The sequence below is a fragment of the Puntigrus tetrazona genome, chromosome 1 (assembly GCF_018831695.1).
Source record: "Puntigrus tetrazona isolate hp1 chromosome 1, ASM1883169v1, whole genome shotgun sequence".
Classification (NCBI taxonomy): Eukaryota; Metazoa; Chordata; class Actinopteri; order Cypriniformes; family Cyprinidae; genus Puntigrus; species Puntigrus tetrazona.
The window spans coordinates 25116490-25140060 of record NC_056699.1 but is presented as its reverse complement, the minus strand read 5'-3'; the positions used below and the strand labels follow the sequence as shown (position 1 = coordinate 25140060).

The window sequence follows — 23571 nt, the reverse complement described above, 5'->3', positions numbered from 1 at the left end:
AGCCAGCCAAGCCATCCATTTACTGTCTCTGGGAGCATGTGGAAGAGATTTTCCCCTGCCAGGTCTCCACCACAAGCATCACCATTAGAGCGCAGGGTGGAGACTGGGAAAACATGCCCCACTGAACGTGGAGGGATGAAGAGAAGTTTCAGAGGCATCGTCAGAGGAGGAGTGTAGGAGCTGCGCGACACAACAGGCAAGTGACTCTGAAATGGAGAAATCACTCTTTAAAGCTTTTCGCGAGGCTTGGGAAAATGAGTCTGTTTTGATCAGTAGCTGTACAGTCATACGAAGAGCGAGATATTAGAGATAATGATATTTTTTCTCTTGTTTTCACTCAGTGAAGCAGCGTTGCGTGCAAGCCAATGTTCATTCGGAGCAGATCTGTAATAAGAACTCATTTCCAACGTAATTATATTTCAGCCTAAATTGATTTGGAGGAAATCGATGCCTTCGCGTCGAGTGATTCGTACAATCCATCATTCTTCTTCCCGCACGCGTCCGTCCCGAAGCTCCGTTTATTGTTTGTAAATATTGTATGTCGCCGTAATGAGGTTTATTGGGATGCACTTTGGGTGTGATGGAGGAGAGATCTTCTTTCAGAAAAACAGGCTGTTCCTGAAATGCTCTCGTTTCTTGGTTGAGAAGTCACTGCTGGACTCAGACCCGAACATGGACGCTTTTTTTTTCCTATGTGGCTTTTCTCTAGATGGCAGTTTGCACTTGTGTCAGATTCTTTGGCTTTTAAATGATACGCTTTGCTTTTCGACTGCACCGAGCACAGATTTCCATGCAAAACTTCAGACTTGCAGGAATATAAAAAAGTCCTTTACAAATTGGGAAACTAAACAGCCAACCAGTTAATTTATTATATAATAAAGCCGAACACTTTTTCGTGCCGTTTTTCATTGTGAATGTAGATAAATACTGTTTTATTGTTATTTTGCACATAAAATGTTGATTTGCTGTCATGAAACTGAATTTAAGTATGATAGCAGTGTTATATCAGTCATTGAAATCAGAAGTCATTCTAATCTAATTGTTTGCTGCTCAAGAAGCGTTTCTTATAAATGTTGAAAACAGTTAATATTTTTGTGAAAAAAAATTTTTTACGAAAAAAACAAATTTTTGTGATTTTACTTCACATTTTAAGAGTTAAGTATTCATTTAAAATTCGTGCATAACACGTTATGTGCATTTCTTTGCCACACTGTTATGAATTCATGCGAAGAACCATGTAAATTATGTATATCACTTTTGCTTTTAATATTCACGTGATATGCCACTGTGATATTCACGGCCTCTATTGATTATTATTGCGCACGTTAGATAATGTAACACTTTTAATGATTATATATGTCTATAATGTACTTCATTTAATGTACTTCTGCTTTCCTTTTTTAAGACGGTTCCAGCCACATCATATGAGAGCTGAAAACGCAGGCCTTTCATTATCGCTGCAGAGAAGAGTGACCTACAGTGCCTTACAGGAGAGCGTCTTGGCAGGAAGTCAGTCATTAGTGGGTAGTTGTGGGTACTCATGGCATCGTCGGACCACCAAGGAAACAAGGACCCCACAAACGCAGATGGGACACCGTCCCCTGGCGCATCTTGCCCCGTCCACAGCCACGCTGCTGAAGAAGCGAAGCGGAACGGCTTGAGGAAAGCGCTGGTCAGACATCGAGACTATGTCAAAATCTCCGTACCCGAAGGAAAAGGCAACCGATTGCCGTCGGAATGGTGGAAGACGTTCATCGCTGTGTTTTATGCCACTTTGAACCTGGTTTTGACCACGGTTATGATCACAGTGGTTCACGAGAGAGTACCGCCCAAGGAGAGCAGCCCACCGCTGCCGGATAAGTTCTTTGACTATATAGACCGCGTACAGTGGGCGTTTACAGTGACTGAGGTCAACGGAATGGTGCTGGTGTCTATATGGTCCATTCAGTTGCTCTTTCATAGATACAAGTAAGAAGCATCACTCAACATTATACTGATGACACTGTAGCCTATCCATCAGCTCAGTTAGATTACATTAGTCGTAGTGCTGGGTTTAAGATGATATAAAGCAGGGTGAATGCAACAGGCAGTTCAAATTAATATTGCATTGAGGAAAACAAGGCTATGAATATCACCAAGCCCTTTTATGGTACGTTTCGCAAAAATACTACAAAATTATAGTTGAAGGCTATGACCGTAGCCTTCAAAAAATGTTGTTTATCCATTTTTTCATTATTTATTTTTTAACAAATTATCATTTAGGTTCTGTTTAACTTATAAAAATCGCTTGATCTTGTCGAATTGGCAGATTGAACTAATTATTACTCATAATTGCTTATTATCAAATCTAATATCTAATAGCTCTCATGGTGAGGAACATGTGATTTGTACCACAGTTATTCTTTACTCATAGATAAAGAATTATAAAAATGCTCATCTTTCTCAACCTACCCCACATCTGTTCAATACTGACCCCAAATTTTTTTTCTCTTTAATATAGGGCTATCGTAGTTAGAGAGACGATATTTCTTCATTTTGGGGCACGTTGTACATGTATAGATGCGTGACCATGTACGTCACCACTCTACCTGTACCTGGCATGCACATGGTCTGTGCACCAAAGGTAAAAAAAGAAATACTTTCAGCTGTTCCTCTTTGTCGTGATCCCCTCAGGATCTTATGCCTAGATAATATCAGATAAGCAAAAGCATTTGGCTTTCAAATCTGTAATATCCTCTCCCATCCTAAAAACAAATATTGCAGCTTTTAAAAGCCTTTACAATATCGGCTCATGGCATGATATTTCCACTGAAGATTCGTGTCACCGACTACTCATCTTTCAACATTCAATATCCTCACTCATATTTTCTTTCAGCTCCACGGAGATTCCCAGGCAAAGCTTCAACGTGTCCTGCAGTTGCTCTCTGGTGGTGGATTATCAATCACCGGATCTCATCTGCTGTGCGGCGACTTCCTGTACAGCGGCCACACTGTCATTCTCACGCTCACGTACCTCTTCCTCAAGGAGTGTATGTCACTTTAAGACTTTTTTTAAGGCTCAAAATAAAACGACTGTCTGCTAATTACAGACTTATGGGCGCCGTAAGCAATTTTGGATTCTGCTTTTAGCCGTTCAGAAAACGCTGAGGCACTTTCTGGCCGTTTGTTGTGTATGTTCACACAGCAACCCATTCGCCAACTGATTCTCTGTTTCTCTCTAGATTCTCCTCGTTCTTTCTGGTGGTACCATCTTCTGTGCTGGTTAACGGCTGCTGTGGGGGTCGTGTGTATCCTGGTGGCCCATGAGCACTACAGTGTGGATGTGGTGGTGGCGTATTTCATCACCACCCGACTGTTCTACTGGTATCACACTATGGCTAATCTGCAGGTACATATATCAATATAGAAAATGCTGAAATAAGGCTTTTAGTAAAGGGATGGTTCACCTAAAAATTTTAATTCTGTCAGTATATACTCACCCTCATATCGTTCCAAACCTGAAGAGACTTCTGTCCCTCCTGTAGACAGCAATGCAACTACCATGTTCAAGGCCCAAAAAGCTAGCAATGATATCGTTAAAATATTCCATATGACATCAATGGTTCAATCAGAGTTTTATGAAGCTACGAGAACACTTTTTTTGCGTGTAAAGAAAAACGAAAATAATTTAGAATAACAGTTTTCTATCTTTCCTGTGATGCAAAACTACATTTTCAGCATAATTGTTCTTCTGCTTGAGAATTTTCTAATATCATTTGCTTTGTGGAATTTTTTTTCAAGATGAATGGAAAGTTCAAAAGCACTTATTTGAAATTTTGTCACGTTATAAATTATTTAGCGCCACTTTTAGCTGATGCACCATTGTTAAATAAAAGTATACATTCCCTAAGGAAATGTACTGCTCTAAAACTTCAGTACGATAGTCTAAATTACCTCAAAGCTGTAAAACCTAAGCTAAAAGTCACTAAAACAACACTCCACTGGGCCTAAATCCATTTTTATGTTAAAATGCATTCTTGTTTACATATTTTGAAATATTTTCATTTTGCATATTGTTAATCTTTTTGACCTCTAACCTCATGTAGACAGCTACAAATACACACATCTGAAACCAAAGGGAAGCTCTCAGCTCAATTTGCGATTTAGATTCAGGTGTCATTAAACTCAAGGCACCAAAACGGCACTAAACCTTTTTACCGAGAGTGTTTACATGACTCAGAGTACACTGAGAATATCCAAATCCATTAGGCCAAGCGTTTGAGAAAGGACTCCTGATGGTGGTAAAGTGCTGCACGTTCGATCTAAGCCAATCTAGATATTTTAAACAGGAAAAACCTTTCAGACTATCAAAACACATCATGTTTCTTTATACTGTTACAAGCAAATGATATCAGAACTGTCATATCTCAAAGGATATTTATGGGGATTAAAAGCATTGAGACTTTGGACTGGTGATGCAAATGTCAACAGGTTCGATCCTGACAGCAGAGATCTCCTCTTCAGTCTCGTCTGTGTCCTGAAATGGCTCCAGGGCTTCTGTCCTCGCCGATAACCCTGATTTCCATGGAATCGCTTAATTTGCTTTTTTCAATCATCTGACCACGCATGCGTTTTTCTTATAAAAAAGTATTAATTCATGATATTAATTCATATTGTCCCGCTTCCGCCAGACTTTAAAGTGTTCTCCGAACAACTACCTCACTCACACCTGGTGGAACCCTGTGTTTAACTTCTTCGAGAGGAACGTCCAGACCCAAGTGCCCTGTTCTTTCTGCTGGCCAATCACATGGCCGCCCGCCTGTCTGAAGAACCCCTGTAAGAAATATTCTATGGTGCAGAGCAGCCGGGAGGAGTGACGTTATGAACTCAACGCGACGCCTAGACCAACATGTGGAAATGTTTTGTATTTCGCTTGTGGCTGTAGCAAAGAACAAAGACTGTTCGGCTGTTGTCGCTAATTACATCTATAATAACATTGGGCTAAACAGTTCAAACTCAATATTATTTGACAAGTCATTGTTGATATTTTTACATTAATTTATATTCAGTCAATGTGACCATTAAATAAACACTTTTATAAGTACTTGAAGGGCCAGCTTAAAGTGTTAAATGATGGATCTTTAGAGAATCTCTCACTTTCTGTCAGAACAGATCTATCAGTCGGTGCATGTTTCTTATTTCATGTCTCTATTTTATATTACAAATGCATGCATTCTTTTCTAATGATTCCTGCCAGCTGTTATTTCAGTTTAATTTAAGTTTATATTCTGTCTTAAAAACATAAGGATGTTTTATGGAAATAAATGGTTTACAATAACACCACTGTACCTCTTGTTGCATATTTTTTTTAAACTCTTCTTTATCAAAATGTTAATGCAGCTGCACGGAAGATTTGTCATAATATCTGTTTAAATGTTTGTTTGTTCATTTATTTGCTTTATTCTTAAGATTATGCATGCAATACATTACTTTTTAAAAAATGATATTTAAGCTATAAATTAGAAATATTTAGAAACATTACTAGAAGTTACTGTGAATTATCCAAATGGCATATTGTTTCCCTTACTGCACTAAAATAGCTAAAACTGAAAAAGAAATTTACACGCGCACTCATATGATTTCAGTTTTAGTGCATATACGAAATTAATATAGCTAGAATTAATGTTAAATATTACTTAAAATTATAATAGTACCTCAATAACATTAAAAAGACACCGTTATGAATCGACGGGTTACAGAAAAGGCCCATAAGCTGAAACTTCTTATTGGATCGGTTGACCCCACCCACCGGGCTTCGTCATCGGTTGATTCACCAATCAACTCTCAGCGTGTTCCTCTCAGCCAATGAAAAACACAAAAACACTCTACCCATGCTGCGGCTCCGACAACACAGGAAGAAATGTGTTTGATCAGCAGATAGCGAGTATTGATCGGGAGGAACTATGCGTCAGTGGATTCGATGAGTGCGCGAGTCATGGACGCTTCTCTGTCTTTGCTGTGGCAGTACGCGTTCTCGCCCGCAAACGTCGTGGGTTTGATTGCGTTCGTGCTCGTTTACTGTGCGCTGCAGCAGTACGCGTGGCATCGGACGTACGCCAACATCCCTCCGGGTCCAAAGCCATGGCCCATCGTGGGAAACTTCGGCGGCTTCCTGGTGCCTTCGTTTATTTTAAGGCGACTCGCGAAGAATCGCAAAGAGTTTTCAAAGATGGTCTCGAATCCGCTGTCGCCTCAGGCTGGACTGATGGAGATGTCCAAACTCTACGGGAACATATTCAGCATTTTTTGTTGGGCCTCAGCTCATGGTTGTGCTGACGGGATACGACACTGTCCGGGACGCGATGCTAAACCATCCGGAGGTGTTCTCTGACAGACCCCATATACCCCTCGTGACTATTATCACCAAGAGAAAAGGTAAGATAAGCAGTCGTAGTTAATGATCGCAGCTTGCCATGATAGTAGATGAGCCTCGGGGAGAAAAGAACAGAACAAAAATACGTAGTGCTGGACACGGTAGGAATAGAATAGAATAAAGTACAGCAGAATGCAGAATTGAAAGAAGAAGGGTAAAACATTGCAGGATATAACCGAGTATGAAATACTGAGAGAAGAAGAGAATGAATAGAACTGAGCAGAACAAAGCAGCTGACTTAGAATAGAATAAAACAGAATAGAACTAAATAAATGCAGCAAAATATGAAAGAATAGACTTGTACGTAAACAGGCTGGTGTGATTATATGGAATAGAACAGTATTAAGCTATGGAGCGGAAGAGAGTATAATAGACGGAGCAGAATAAAATAATGTAGAGTAGAGCATTAGAACATTATATTGCTGACATAATAGAATAGATTAGAATAGAAAAACGATAGAGTGGAACGGAATATAAAAGACTGCAGCAGAATAGAACATAATAATGTAGAACTGAACGGAATAAAACTGTAGAAAATACTGACTTAGAATAGAACAGACTGAAATAAAAGAATGGAAAGGAATAGATTAAAGTAGAGTAAAATGGCCTAGAGTAGAATGGAATGGAATAATTTAGAATTGAACAGTATAACAGCAGAGGATGCTGGTGCAGTACATTAGAACACAGTTTAATAGACTGGAGAAGAATAGAATACATTAGGAATGAACAGGTGTAGAAAAGAGAAAACGGACAGACTGGAATAGACTTTGAAAATGTATGTTTAATAGAATTGAATAGAAAGGAGCAGTAGAAGAGATGCAGACTAGAACAGAACAGAACAGTAGAGTACGCTGGAGAAGATTAGAACAATATAGTGTAATATACTATAATGCTGCAGAACAGAATAAAACTGAACAGGATAATAAAGAAATGAAAAACATAATAAAACAATAAAGGTCAGAATAGAATTGAACAGAAAGAATAGAATATCTGAGCTTGGTTTCAGAAATCCAAAGTGTTCTTACAAAAAGAGCATTAGATTGTAACATTTCAAAATCTAAAAGCGAAACTTTATGCGCTTGAACCCGATGTCGTCGACAGGGATCGTGTTCGCCCCCTACGGCCCGCTGTGGCGCACAAACCGTAAGTTCTGTCACAGCACTCTGCGCAGCTTCGGCTTCGGCAAGCTGAGTCTGGAGCCGTGCGTCCACGAAGGCCTGACCATGATTAAAACAGAACTGCAGAGCCTCATCGAAAACGCGGGGCCTTCTGGTATCGATCTGACTCCCCTCATCAGCAACGCCGTCTCCAACGTCATCTCCTCCATGAGTCTGGGCCAGCGTTTCCATCACCAAGACCAGGAGTTCCGCACCATGCTGGATCTCATGTCTCACGGCCTGGAGATTAGCGTCAACACGTCCATTCTGCTGGTCAACGTCTTTCCCTGGCTCTACTACCTGCCCTGCGGCGTTTTCAAAGAGCTGCGGCGCGCAGAGATCGACATCACAGCCTTCCTCAAGAAGATCATCGCCAGGCACAGGGCCACGCTGGATCCGGAGAATCCCAGGGATTTCATAGACATGTATCTGGTGGAGATGCTGGCCCAGCAGAAGAGCTCAGAAGAGAGCCTGTTCTCAGAAGACGATCTCTTTACATCATTGGAGACCTCTTTATTGCAGGCACGGATACGACTACGAACACCATGCTGTGGAGCATTCTCTACATGTCCTTGTATCCTGATGTGCAAGGCACGTGCTCCAGCGCTCTGTGCAAGCAGTGAGGTACGAGAGGCTGTGCTGCGTCGTGAAGAAATCGTGAATGAATGAAAGAATATAAAACGAAAAATACATGGAATGAAATGCAGTCCTTCCGCTAAAAAAGTAGTCCCCGACAGCAAGCGCAAGAGAATGTTCCCAACACATATAGAACTTAAATAATTGCTCATCGTCCACTGCATCATTATTTTATGATATTTGTCTCATGCACAGACATCTGCTTTTCTTTCAGCATGCAGTCTTTTTTTTAGTTTCAAACCGATTGATAGCGCGAGATTGCAAGCATTCCATTGTAAACTGATTGAAATATAGAGGTGTGTATAATCTTGCCTGAAACTGAAAACTGGTAGATATAGTAATATTCCTCATCACGCCGCACACACAACATATCTCCGCGTGAGAGACGTTTATCAGACAGGAAGGGCGTCAATATTAAAGATGAAAGACGCGGACGTAGCACCAGCAGGTTTATCGCGTATAAAACAAAGCCGCTGACCAATCAGAATCCAGGGAATGGAACTAACCGTTTTGTAAAAATGTAATCTACAAACAAGGTTTGGTTTCTGGATATACCTGATGTTTGCGTTTGACGACCCCTCAGAGAAGGTGCAGCAGGAGATTGAAGCAGTGGTGGGATCCGAGAGGGCCCCGTCTCTGACTGATAAGGGCCGTTTGCCGTTCACAGAGGCCACCATCATGGAGGTGCTGAGGATGACCGTGGTGGTTCCTCTGTCTATACCCCACATGGCCTCAGAGACAACAGGTGAAGGCCTTTGGCCGACAAGTTAGAGAAGTGACGGAGATTTGTTGTCTGATGCGTGTTTACCTCATGCCTGTTTAGTCTTGTTAAACTTGTCAAACACTTTCATATTTCTTCACAAAAAAAAGGCAAGAAGCAATTTTGCTGAAAGAAAATTAAGCCTATTTTTTAGGATCACCAGATAATAATAATAATATTCTAATGCAATGACTGTGGAAATGCATTACTTAAATAGCTTTCATTACCACTATATAACTAGTTCATATAGTGGTGCTTTAATTTTTTTTGTCATGTATGTCATATATTTTTAATAAAAAATACACACACTTTCAGATGATTGTTCTGTGGGATGGGTTTTATGCCACATTATCATAAATGGCAGATTTTCTAAAAAGGCTTTAAAAGGCCGAATAGACATGAGCACGTAATGCAGGCTTAAAAGCGTGGGTTTTTTTATATCTACTGTATTTCTGAAAAACGACTATCTCTAGAAAATGTTATTTCATCCTGCATGTAAGCATACTGATTTATGGACAGTCAACCGGTGCACCCCTACTATAAATATATTTTATATGTACGCATAATTTTTTAATTCTATTCTATTATACCTTGTTTTAATGTGTCAGCTCTTCTAGTGTTCTATTTTGTTAAATTCTAAATGATTCCATTCCGCTCCCGTTTGATTACGTGTCATTCTCTTTTTTGCTTTTCTATTCTAAATTATTGTATTCTGCCGTAGCCCAAAATGCTGTTCGTATAATAAATATATAATATAAATGCAGTGCTATAAATATACATTTTAAACATATACATGTAGATTTTCGTTATTTTGGGATGCAATTGGCCTGAATAGTTTTTACGCAAATGTTTCCTTTCCTGAGAATGTATTTTTAAACCGTATTCAACTTTTTATTTTGCTTTGTTATTGTTAAATGTTTGTCTAAAGTAAATTATTAATGAATAAAACGGAACCAGGTCAACTTGAACTTTACCATAACCCACATATTGGCGCTAATGAAGTAGATAACAGTCAGACTTTACCCGAATCATTATTTTTTTTATATTAAATACAAAGGGTGTGCATATATTTTCACTGTATGTATACGCTGATGGAGCACATTAAAAACACAAACTGAATATTCCAGCTATATTTCATCTCTTCTTAGAGTTCCGAGGATACACTATTCCTAAAGGAGCGGTTATCATCCGAACCTCTGGTCAGTACACAGGATCCCACTGTGTGGGAAAATCCTGATGACTTTAATCCAGGCCGATTTCTGGATGAACAGGGAAAACTTCTCAGGAAAGATTGCTTTATTCCATTTGGAATAGGTATGTTTGCGCAATCCAGTAATTTAACAGGTTTGGGATTCAGACATCTGCAACAACGAGAACTTCGTTTAAATGATGTTTTGTGTATTGGCAGGTCGCAGGGTGTGCATGGGAGAACAGCTGGCCAAGATGGAGCTGTTTCTGATGTTTACCAGCCTGATGCAAGCCTTCACTTTCAGGCTTCCGAGGGTAAATCTGCTCCATCCATGCACGGACGCTTGGCCTGACTCTGGCTCCGTGCCCATTTACCGTCTGTGTGAAAGCACGCTGAACAGACGCACGCATTCCTCAAACGATCATCACTGGGAAACAAATTGCACGGCTTGTCCATTAAGAAGAATTGTCGTTTGGACCATAAATGAAGTAAGGGCCTTTGTGGTTGCATGATCAAGCAAACGGTCTGAGATTATTCTATTTAGTGCTGGCAAACCATTAATTGCATCCAAAGTTAAATGTACATAATTATGCAGTATATATATATATATATATATATATATATATATATATATATATATATATATATATATATATATATATATATATATATACACACACACACACAAACTTTCAATTTTTCTTACATTTATACATGCATGTGTGTGTGTTTATATATACATAATAAAAATACACACACTGCCCATTCATTTTATTTTGCATGCAATTAGTTGTTTGGCAGCACCAATTTTATGTAATATTTTTTAACACTTTCAAGAACATTATGTCCGCATATTTCAATTTTAATTACGTTTATTTTAAAATATTAGTTTCATAATCCAAAAAAAACTGAATTGTTTTGAGATTATTTTATGTGAAGCGTTCCTGAACAATTTCAATACATAAGAACACATGCCTAAGTATTCTGTCCGCCTAGTTCAGTTTTATTGTTACATTTTATTTAAAAATGAAAAATTTCAGTAATCCAATTACTGCACCGTTTGTTTTATCAAAGTGATTACTTGGTTACTGTACTGTACTACGAGACAGTTATTGTTATTATTATTATGCATACTTTAAAAATTATTGCAGAAAACACTTATGGTTTAGTGCTATCATAAAAACTTGAAAGTGTTTTTAAAAAATGGACCTGAAATTGTATCCTATGAAATACTGGGATGAAAAGCACTTAACTCTCGCTGATTTCAATTCATCTACTAAATTGTATCATGTAACACGTTTGTGGTGAAAATGAAAATTGTAAAAAAAAAAAAAGTATTTTTGGAATAAAATGGCCAGTCTTGCCGAGGCTAATTTCATAGCTAGAATGTCATGTCCTATACACATGCTATTTTCACACTTTTTGTATTATTTGACAAAAAAAAATACTGCTTGACTGGAAATGTTGCACAATAAAATATTTAGCTGGAAAGCGATAATGAACTTGATTTGTCTTTGCTTTCTTCACACATCATGTGTCACCGATCCCTAGTTGCTAATCACTTATTTTTTACTCTAATCAATTAACTACTGAAGAAAGTTCCGGTTTGTTCTTGTAGAACTGGTCATTTTAGAAAATGTGTAATCTGTTAAAGTAGTTTGAGTTTCTTTTTGAATATTTTACCATCTTTAGGAAATGAACAAAAAAATTTACGATTTTTAGTCTTGCACAATGTATTACAGTAACAATGAATAAAATTTATTTATTTTGTTTAAAAAAGAAACGAACAGCAAAGTATTTTATTTTTATCTAAGGAAATGATCATTAACGTTTAAAGTGCAGTTTTGCATAGAAAAGTATTTCTTAATATAATAATAATAATAATAATATTGAAAACACACCTTTTCAAGAACACTAAACGCAGACGAGATTTTATATATATATATATATATATATATATATATATATATATATATATATATATATATATATATATATATATAGCTGTTAAAACAATATTAATAGTCTACGGTCTGAAAGGTCGTCGCGAGGAGAGGAAACCACGTGACCACACCAGTAACTTCTCGTGCACGCGCAGCGGTGTCGTCTCTCGCCGCCATGGCTTTCGTCGCGCGCCAGTTCATCAGGAGCCTCTCATCTTCTGCAGCTCTACGTGCCGCAGTCAAACATGTCACTGTCATCGGGGGCGGGCTGATGGGGGCCGGCATCGCACAGGTAAAGGGAAAAATAAAGCAAACGTTTCTGCAAGGAGCTCGTGTTTTGCCAAGCCGGGCTACGAGCTAAGAGCTACCTTCACAGCTGTTAAAAATCCCTCTTTAAGTTTCATGTCGCGTACAGTTATTTGTGTTGCGGCGACGACGGTGTGTGAATAAATCTCGGCCAATTTATTGCAAACTTCACCTTACGTTGCTGCTGTCTTGTAACTTTAGGTCGAGGGGTGACCTTTCACCCATTTACCCTGCAAACACACACAGAGTTTATATAAACACTCCTGTTTATATAAAACACTTATTGAATGTAATGTTGAATGAATGCATATTAAATAGTGAGTAAAGTAACTTAAGTAAGTAATATTAAAAATGAAAATTCAGTCATTGTTTGCTTACACTTGTGGTTTAAATCCGAGTTACTTTTTTGGTGGAATAAAAGAGTATATATTAATTTTTTAATAATAAATGTACCCATTGACTTTCACTGTATAGGCTAAACAGAAGAAAGAAAGTGTTTCTGGAAATACTGACCCTTTTTGCCTTTCAAAACATGATTTCAGTTCATAATGTCCATGAAACATGCAGATGTTTCCCCACAAACGGAAGTCGTACTGTTTTATTCACTTTTAACTTTAATATTTGGCATGTCCACCTTTTGCAGCAGTTACAGCGGCACACGCATAGTGTCGGCGTATTTCTTGACAACTTCAACGTTAATGTTATCCCACGCCTTCTTCGACCGCGAGAAACAGTTTGTTTCATGGGTATCTATAACTGAAAACAAGCGTTCTAGCAATTTTGGCCTCCACTGTGCATCACGGGTTTGAAAACACGCGAAGGTTGGTAAACGCGGCGACCGAATGCTTGTTATTAAACTGTATTGCACTTTATATTTACACATGCGTGTTATTTTTAGGTGGCCGCATCCACAGGACATTCAGTGGTGCTGGTGGACACCTCTGAGGACATACTGAAGAAATCCGCGAAGGGTATCGAGTCTAGTCTGAGAAGAGTGGCGAAGAAGAAGTACGCAGAAAAACCTGAGGTTAGTCTGACGGCTACATCTCAAAGATTTATCGGCTAATCGTGTTCGGTTGTTCATTAACTGTGGCTCACGTCGTCTAGGATGGAGAGGCGTTCGTTCAGAAAGTCCTGAAGAACGTCTCTATAAACACAGACGCCGCGTCTGTAGTTCAGGGCACCGATCTTGTGGTGGAGGCTATTGTGGAAAACCTCAAAGTCAAGCAAGACTTGTTTGGAGCTCTGGACAAAGTGGCCCCAGAGTAAGAAAAACACATTTGATCTTTTCTCAGTTAAAATGCATTTTACAAGATATTAGGTACAGTTGGGCTAAAGGCGAATTTGGTTCGTTTTTCTCTCTTAACCACTAGATGGCTCAAAAAAGCCGCTTTCTCATCGGATTTATGTAGCAAATACTACTAAATGAACAAAACACGTAGACGTTATTTGAACTCTTTTCATTATATGAAATTATTACCGCTTAATCTGTTCAATGTCGATCATCTAGTATTTATCCGTGAACGCATGCATCCCGCCCCGCTCCTCTCTCTCTCTCTTCAGACGCACCATCTTCGCCAGCAACACGCCCCGCTGCCCATCGCAGAACATCGCCAGCTCCACGGCCAGATTAGATCGCTTTGGCGGCCTGCATTTTTTCAACCCGTCCCAATGATGAAGCTGGTGGAGGTCTGGACGAAGTTCGCTTGAAGCATCCAGATTGATGCAGATGGCAGTTTCTCTTTAAGATGTTGCATCAAACTAACATCTAAAGCGCGCAGTTTGATTGTCTGAGCGTGACTGATTGTCTGATCTCAGGTGATTCAAGCTCGAGAACGAGGCCAACAGACGTTTGATGCTCTCCTCGAAGTTCAGCCAAGCTTTAGGGAAGCATCCGGTCTCATGCAAAGTATGTGCTTTTTTTTTTTTTTTTTAATCTTTGTATGTTATTTTGGCTTCATTATCTCTCTTTATGTGTCTGTCTGTCTATCCGTCTAGTTGACAGCTAGCCTAGGGGCAAGCTAGCAAATGTAGTAAAATAGAGATAGAAATATGCAATGGTGTTAGCATTTTTAAATGCTAGCAATGTGTTAAAAATCATGCTATAGAAGCGTGTTGCGACATTTAGAGAGAGCTAACAAAAATCATGTTATAAAGATGTTACAGCTTGCTAGAAATGTGTTAAATACGCACTAAAATGTTTAGCGAGAGAGCATAACAAATAATCTAAGGCAAGTTGGCAGCATAAATCTGATTTAAAAACATGCAACGTCCTGAGCTGGCTAACAAATTCGTAAGCAGGTTTGGGAAATGCTAGCATTATTCTAATACATGTTAGCAACATGCTAAAGCATGCTAGAAATGTGGTAAACATTTTTGTCGAGGTTTGTCTTCAAACTTCTAGTAACTTCACTAATAATAACAACTATAGTTATAGTTATTATTAGCGATCGCTAATGCAAGAATCGCCATTGCTTCTGCTAATCCCTCAATCCTCAGGACACTCCAGGTTTTATAGTGAATCGCCTGCTGGTGCCCTTACATGCTCGAGGCCGTCCGACTACACGAGAGAGAGTGCGCTCAGCTTCACGAACGAACACCCGAACACGCCACGCTCAGATTTCCTCGTTTCATCTCGCTGTGCGTGTATTTTCCCAGGTCACGCAGTTCTAAGGAAGACATAGATGTGGCCATAGAAAACTGGGGCCGGTTATCCTATGGGTCGATTTGAGCTCTTGGACCACGTTGGATTGGACACTTCAAGTTTATTATTGACGGTGAGCGCTCGGAGCGCTGCCGAGGTTGTGACGCTTGCAGGTATTGGGCGTCCGTTGCTAATCATGGGTTTGTGTAGGTTGGCACGAAGGACCCGAGAACCCCCTGTTTCGCCCCAGTCCCCTGCTCAACAAGCTGGTCGCAGAGGCAAATTGGGCAGGAAAACCGGCGAGGGATTCTACAAACACAAGTGAAGAATAAATCACATTTTCGCTTTGTCAACGAAATGAGCCGCTCATCCCGAAAAGGCTGCTTGATTGTGGATTTTATAATTGCTTCAGCGGGTAGAAGCGATCAGATGCACCACCTGGACGGAAATGCTGGACCTCACGCAATCGGTCAGCAGGCATAAAAGGTTAAAAAGGCTATACTGACCGTTGCATCTAGTGCCTTGCTGTGATTTGGTTAAAAACTTCAATACAATTCTGAGTTTCTGTGGAATTAAATGGTTTGAAAACATCTGTTTGTGTGCTTTCGGTAGTCACTGAAATCATTGTCGGATGTGAAATTAAATATTATTAGAAACTGATGCTTTTTTATTATATATATATATATATATATATATATATATATATATATATATATATAAGCCTTAAGTGAGGTTTTTTATACGGATCTGACGATCATACGTATTTATTAACGTAACATGCAATCACTAGATGTCGCTGTTTCATCGTTTATACAAACTTGTCAGGAAAGTTGCTAAAATAGCAAATAAAAAACACTTCCGTGACACTTAAAACGTTTATTAATGTCATCGCACAAGATAGAAAAAGACCAAAATAAAAATAAAATGGCTTTTTGTAACCACTGTATGCATTGATTTACATTAATCGTGTTACGTCTTGAAGTTGTGTTAATAATTAAAGCAGCGACAAATCATTTTTTTGGTGCTCGGATATTTCGCGTAGTCCTTCAGACTTCAGAGATGTAGTTTACTGATGCGGGTTTGTTGTCCACGGACTTCTCATTGTGTGGTAAGGCGCATGTAGAGAAGCTCTGCCTTTTGAAGAATGTATGAATATATTTTCAGCTGTCTGCAATGTCAATATAAATGCACATGTTTATATGCATGCAGTGCCATCCGTCGCAGCTTCAGGAGCTTTGAGTTTGCGCGCAGGTTTTATGGAAGCCGCGAGTGCGTCGATAATTTATCAACGACAATATTGAAAACTATTATTTATTTTCGTCTGAAACAGATTTAATACCCGCGATCACACGATGACCTCAAAACGAGAATTCATTCTCTAATTGTGCCAAACATATCAAATAAAGCGAGCAAACAAACAAAATAATTTTCCGAGCGTTTCTCGGAATAGCTTCACTTTTTAACTCGCCCTCTCCGGAAGATGAAGCCTTCCCGGGAACTCAGTCCGTGTGAATACTTCATGGGAACAGCGGAGAGCTTCCCACTTCAGGGTTTTCCATATCAAAAAAAACTTTTTTTCTTCCCATGTTGTTGTTTATTCTGAGGTTTCTGGCAGACGGCCATCACACTCACTGATGCCCACGGAAGAGAGAGAGCGGACCGCAGGAAATGACGCGGAGTCTGAGCATCTGGAGCGAGTAAATGACATCACCACACAGGAAATGACACACGGAAGCCTCGGTGCTGTTCATTTCACCAGAACATTGCGACAAAGTCAAAACTTCTAAACATACATACATACATATATATATATATATATATATATATATATATATATATAAAATCTCAAATCATCATTATTAATATTCAAAGTATTAATGCCAAAATTATTAATCGCATCCCAAGTGTTTTGTTTACAAATCAGTCAAACCAAAATTTATTACCAACATCTCACACATTTTCAGTTTATTCGCTATGGTTTAGAAAATAATAACATTAGCTTCACTTAGTGTAGCATGTGGTGTAAAACAGTCCAACTATTAGGAATATTTATAGATTTTACTGGTAGTCCACTTTTTTTAGACATTTAAACTTGGATGAAAGCTAATTTGATGTTCTATTTTAAACCAATAGACATATTTTACAAAATGTGCTGGAGACCAAACAGTAATTGGAGCACTGGGATAAGAAATACTACATTCTATAAAATATATAAATACAAAGGCGTATACGTCAATCATGGTAAAGTTTAAATCATTTAAAAGACACGTGCATATTATATTGCTTTGAGATTATTATTATTAGAATATTGCAACAATAATAATACAGTGTATCCTGTAACCTAATATTTTGAAGTGCATTCTATAGCCCAAATAATCAAATAGTGTAGATTTTCTACCGGGTCTTGTAGGATAATTAAGTTAATTATAACGTCAAATCACACTTACCTTATATGAACGCCCATTTAGGGACTGTAACTTCCGTAGCACGCATCATGCAAGTCCTTGAATGAGTGCATTGTTAATTAAAACGCGCACGTGACATGCCTCTGCTAATTTCCATTTCAGATGGTTTGGTACGCCGATGCCGTAGGCGTTAATTGATCTAATTAATCTATTAACCAACCAACCAGGACAGCGCGCGGAGTCGTAGTAAGGTTTGGATGTCGTCCTCTTCCGGTAGAGGGCGCCTAATCACACACATCTGTCCACTTAAACCCTATTGTTACACATTTGTTGAAACAGACGAGCTCTAACATAAAGCCAAACACGAGCACAACAGACACGGAAAGGAAACAGGACGAAGGCTGTTAGTAATTATACGTCGGTACAGTTAAGCACCTTTTAGCTCTTCGTAAACCGGCCTCAGTATCACACGGTCTTCATGTTTAAGCTTGGTTTAGAATTTATTGCAAAATATCAGGTAACAGAAAACGCACGACGGCGGCGTTTTGGCGCGTGAGGTGGCGGTGGCACCATACAAACATCGACAGAGCTCGATACACACAGTCGCGCTTCAATCATTCATTCAATCGCGCTTTTGGACGATATCTAGCACTTGCAAAGAGAAAAGTGAATGGCCGTTTAATCTTTTTAGCTTCATTGCAAACCGTTTCCCTTATTAGCATGCGCTTAATGCCGCATGAATATTCAAACGCGCATTAAAACGAACGCTGAGGCGCAGTAGCCGGCTGCGTTTATTTCTCGTTCATTTCAATAAGCCGTTTGAAGTTTCCCCTCGAGATGCACGGGATATATCCCATCGTTTCCAGCGCTAGAAACGCACTCTTGCTTACACGGAGGAAACGTTTAATCGTCAATATAATAACAATCAGCCTGTTTTCAGTCAAAGATGCCTATTTATTTTCATAAAAAAAGACATGTTGAAACAGTTCGAATGTGACCACTTGGAAGCAAAATGCTACGCCAAGTTAATGCTTCAAAATATGACAATGAATAAAAGAAAAAACGACATCTGAAAAAGCTAAAAAGAGAACAATTAAAAAGAATAAAATGTGGAAATGTTTGCATGGAATAAACATGGTAAAAGACCACTCTATTACCTACCAGAGAGACAGAGGTACATTGCAATTAAAAGAAAAGACTGCCAAGTGCTGGGGTAAATATATATAGATATATATCTGCTTCATTTGTCAATTTAGATCAATAAAATATAGGCCTCTGGGTACCTACTCTTTCACCTTTGTCCTAATGTTGCCTGCAAAAATACCAAGAAAAGTGACATCCAGACATCTCTTTTTAAAAAGTACACATTGAGCATTATTTTACATCTGGGCGCAAGACTGAGAAGTCGATATCCGTTACAAATAGTTATCAAAAAGAAGATTTTCAAATGTTATTTCTGCAAGACCTTCAACAAGAACAATGGCTTTCTGTCTCCAAGCTTATTTACGTATGCCATTATATAAAATAATGATTTAAAACAAAAAAAATCACTTAAAAATATACACCGAGAAATGAAAAAAAAAAAAGCATTCAAAATAAACTTGAACCCAGGATGTTGAGGAGAATTCAAAACATTGATCCTTTCCGCACTAATGTGTCATAATGAAAAAGCATAACCTACAGACTCGAGATTGTTTCCAGGGCAACGCGTGATCCTAAAATGTTGCGACAGAACGCCACGCAGTGTGTAGGGCCCTGTGTTGCTACATTTTATGGGGCAAAAAAAAACGAGGGGAGTGACATAGTAGAACACACAGAAGACAGAGGTGCCAATAACTTAGAATAACTTAGGAACAGGTGTAGGAACGAGTGTGTGTGTGTGTGTGTGTTTGTTTGTTACATGTGGGCCATATGTGCGCTTTACAAACGGTCGAGGAACATAATCAGTGCAACGCCGGCTTCGGGAGTGAATTAAGGACAGAAAAACAAAAAGGAACGCTCAAACGAGTATTCACGGGTCTGCGTGAGGGCCTGTGCTTTTTTATGGTGATTGTCTGTTCTCAGTTCAACGTCACTACAGCAGCGCCTGCAAGCCGAGGAGCGGATTCAAGAGACGGGACCCTCTGGAGATTCTGTAGGGGGCCGAGAAGTGACGGAGGGGTGAAAGGTGGAGGAATCCAGCAGGCTTCCATCTCTAAAAGGGGGCCTGTAGCTGCTGTCTTTATGCTTTGCAAGAGGAAAAAGAAGTCCGCTTTCCTCCCTGTACAAGAACACAAATGGAGAACAAAAACATGGTGAGAGTTTATATTAAAATATGCATACACACACACACACACACATACATATATATATATATATATATATATATATATATATATATATATATATATATATATATATATATATAAATAAATTCCATAAAAGAATAATTAACATTTAAAAAGGAATTTTTAAATATTATAATTATTCACACAAAAATGCATATTGTCATTTTACTATGGAGAAATATTTTGAAGTCTATACACTAAAAAAAGTCAGCTTTTTTGAATCCCACTGACCTTAATTGCTTAATTTGGACCAAAAAAACAGCATGTGTTTTGTTTTGGAACAGGTAGGAGTAAATGACAATTTTTCTATTAAGAATTTTAAAACCATGGTTAAAAATGTATTCTGCATACATACGAATGAAAATCAAAATAATATCAAAATAATCAAAATGGCAATTCATAACAAGCAGAGTCTCTCAAGAACACTGTGACAGAACTAAAAAAACAGTTGAGACTCCTTTTTACCCTGCATTGTAATTAGTGTATTGCACATTTAGAGCAAACGTTGGACAAATTGGCACACTCAAAAAGTCCCTGAGCAGGCAATTTTCTAAGGAAAAAATAAATAAATAAATAAAAGAATCCCACATTCAACATTGATCCAGAATCGATTATCAGAAACCCCAAAGTTTTCCATTTCAATCTGTTTGTCAATCTGAATCCCTTTTGAGATGTGAAATATTAAATGCAACAGGCTCTATTTTGGTCGACAAGCTGTATGGGGCTATTTCAGGAGTGTCATCAAATGGAATTCTGATCAAAGTGAGAAGCAGAATACAGGAGCAAACCCTCATGGATAAAGCTACTGGAGAGAAAGTGAGAGAGAGAGAGAGAGAGAGAGATGGATAAAATGCAAGACTAGTAGTGGGCTCTCCTGGAGCGCGGAGGTCGAACGCTTTACACTTCCACGACATGTCAGTTTTGCTCCACAACTCCACCCTGGACCACTTTCACACATGCAAATACACCGGTACACCAAGCGTGGACGGCTTACCACATGTGGATGAAGGCAACTACTTTCCAGGGAGCGCTGACCCTGGTGCCGAACCAGGAGAGAGAAAGAGAGCCACCGCACTTTTATTTTACCCTCCTGCCCGGCCTTTTCATCCGACGAACTCAAAGCTTCCTGTGCCCTGCGCCCCTTCCTGAGGAGAGCGCTTCTTCCCGGCGCAGATGAAAAACGCTGGCATGCTTTCCTGCCTTTCCCGCCAGCCTCCTGTAGGAAGGGAGGGGCACGTCTGGGTGTTTGGAGAGGTTAGGACGGTTGCCGTGGCCACGCTTTACAGCCCGCCCCCATACAAACGCAGGGATTCAAGAGCTACTTCCCACTTGCGCTGTGGAATGCCGAGGCCCGGGCTCGCAGGAAATGAAACGCTCCTCTGTATTCAAGGGCCAGCCGCTCTCAGCGCATCTTCTCTTGGGCTCGGCGGTAGCGAGGCTGCCAGCCACGAAGTGCGGGAGGTTAAGATAACAGGCACGCCCTGTGTCACTCGGTTGGCCCGCTCACCTCCTGAGGCGAATCAAAGCCTGCAGCTGGGTCCGACACACCTCCTTCACCAGAGACGGTGGAGCGAAGTGCTCGGAGAGGAAGAAAAATATTGTTCTGAGGAACCGGAGAAAGCGAGCGGTTTTAGGATTGCCCGGTGAGTTTTGTTATCGGCAGGATCGGAGCGCGGTCTGTTCGCAGCTCAAACCACATGTAGGGTGCAGGAACCGTTCACGAGAATTTGACAACACTCGAGGTCGAGAGGTTGTGTTTGGCGTGTACAAGATGAAAAATGCAAAGAAATTTCTGGCTAATTTCAATCGGCCCAAAATGTATAAGCGGCCTGGAAAGAAATTAACTTGAAAAGAAATATTGGGTAATATATTAAATGTTCAATCAATTCTGTTTAGTTAAAATGCATAAAAGGTAGTGGTGGAGGGTTTTGAATCTAAAACATCTAGAGGTTTGCTGGAAAGTATATATATAAAATCAAAAAGAAAAAGCAGTTGGAAAAAACTACGCTTAAAGGCATCTTGTAAAAGCAGCTGTTTCTACAGACGCTAGCTTAGCTAATGCGTAGAGGAACCGGAGAAGATTCAAAGCTTTACGACTAAAACATTGGCTGGGAACTAAAAATACAGACGAAGAGCCCAAATCTGGGCTGTGTTAAGCCTAGTCAGCTGAGAAAGGTCCACTTTCACACCAGACTGACTTTGGACCAGTGACCTTGTGTTGTAGCACTTGGCTTCACGTCGGGTTTGGCAGTCCTTCAGGAGTCCATAAAATTCAACAGGCTCTGTAACCAATGATCTGCTAGGAGGAGGATGGGTTCAAAAACCTGCACTGAGTAATAAAAACAACACCTGGGTGAAAAATCTGAGTTTAAACAAACCACTTCTGGCTCAGTCAGCACTTCCTCTGGCTTAGAGACGGTAACATTAAAGAGGGCAAAAACTCCTCAGATGTAGTTTCGCTGTAGAGCTGCCAAACAGACCGTAGTGGAAGTCTTTTCTCATGAAATCTCCTTAGCATTTTTCAAATGGCTGAAGAAACCGCGTTTCACCCTCGAAAACAAGAAGAAAAAAAAGCTCCAGGTGAGAGGCAGGGACGGGAGAAGGGCGAAGGCTGGTGTTCCAGCGGAGACCGTGAGCTGAAGGTCTGCCCACATCTGAGGAGAGCTGGGACGAGAGCCCGGGAACGACGTGCTCCTGCAAAGCCCTGAGCTGCAAGCCAGGGCGGCACTATCAAAGAGCAGCACAATGACTGCTTCAAAGGCCTCGCCACCGCTCGCAGTCAGCAGCGGGAGGGAGGAGAGGGGGGTTCCGCCTGCTTTCACAATGGGAGCCAGATTTACTCCCTAGAGAGGAACTCCAGCAAAGCGCAGACGACGGCTGGGGCGTGAAAGAGCTAGAAAGAGAGCAGAGGAAGCTGCGGCAGACGCGGCACACAGCTTACAGATTCCTCTGCCGCTCGGATCGCCTAACGGAAACCAAAAGATCTCGTTGGCGAGCCATGCGATTCGTGTATTAAACCCAGCCGTCTCTGAGAGTTTGTTCTTGCACCTACAGACCAGACTAAACTCCCAGACTCTTTTTATAGCACTGTGGAGTCTCTCTGGCAGCAGAGCATGGAAGGAAACCTCTGGGTTTCCGCTGCTGCCTCAGTGATATTAACCGGTTTATCATGAGAGACTCGTGCACTCTTTTCCAGGGTTTAGAGACATGCAGAATTTAACTGAGAATGCCTTTTGAATTCCAGTGCAGTCCGCATGTGGAAAATAGGTAGTGAATGAGATGTAAATAAATTGCAATTCCGATTTGAATGAGGAAGAATAAACATTAAATTGAAATTGAAAAGAATTTCATAACATTTGTTTCTCACTAGAAAAGCAGTTTTAAAGGTTGGTGGGATGGTAAGGTGGTAGATAGATGCCATTTATTTTTTAAGTGTCAAAACAAGCTCTTGTTTAAAGGTAAAACCTTTAAAACGTTCATTTTTTTTAAGTTTTATTGACCTTACAGAGAGACATGGCTCGGAAAATGTTTTACATATCGGATTTAATCAAATTAAGTTTGACGTTTATATTACATTTAGCCATTTTGCAGACACTTTATCCAGACTGACTTAAAACAGAAGCAAATCAAAACTATAAACAAAAGAGCATTTATTTGACAAGTCTCATTAGTACACGCAGCAAACTTTTTTGAAAAATAATAAATAAAAAGTAGATAAAAAAAGAAAAAAAAAATACAGAATGCTAGTGTAAGAGGGTCTTTTTTTTTTTACATATAAAAAGTACAAAAAAA

At 39.7% G+C, this 23571-nt stretch overlaps 1 protein-coding gene and 2 pseudogenes across 1 annotated transcript; all 3 read left to right on the top strand.

Moving 5' to 3' along the window:
• Positions 1 to 1413: 1413 nt before the first annotated feature.
• Positions 1414 to 5165, top strand: LOC122329700 (phosphatidylcholine:ceramide cholinephosphotransferase 2-like). Its single transcript, XM_043226198.1, is given in 6 exon segments — positions 1414 to 1975; positions 2512 to 2538; positions 2540 to 2623; positions 2876 to 3029; positions 3222 to 3388; positions 4671 to 5165. Coding segments are annotated over 6 exon segments (1053 nt in total). The 5' UTR covers positions 1414 to 1540; the 3' UTR covers positions 4857 to 5165.
• A 708-nt stretch (positions 5166 to 5873) lies between these two features.
• Positions 5874 to 10807, top strand: LOC122329446 (annotated as a pseudogene).
• A 1415-nt stretch (positions 10808 to 12222) lies between these two features.
• On the top strand, positions 12223 to 15460 carry LOC122329589 (annotated as a pseudogene).
• Positions 15461 to 23571: the final 8111 nt, after the last annotated feature.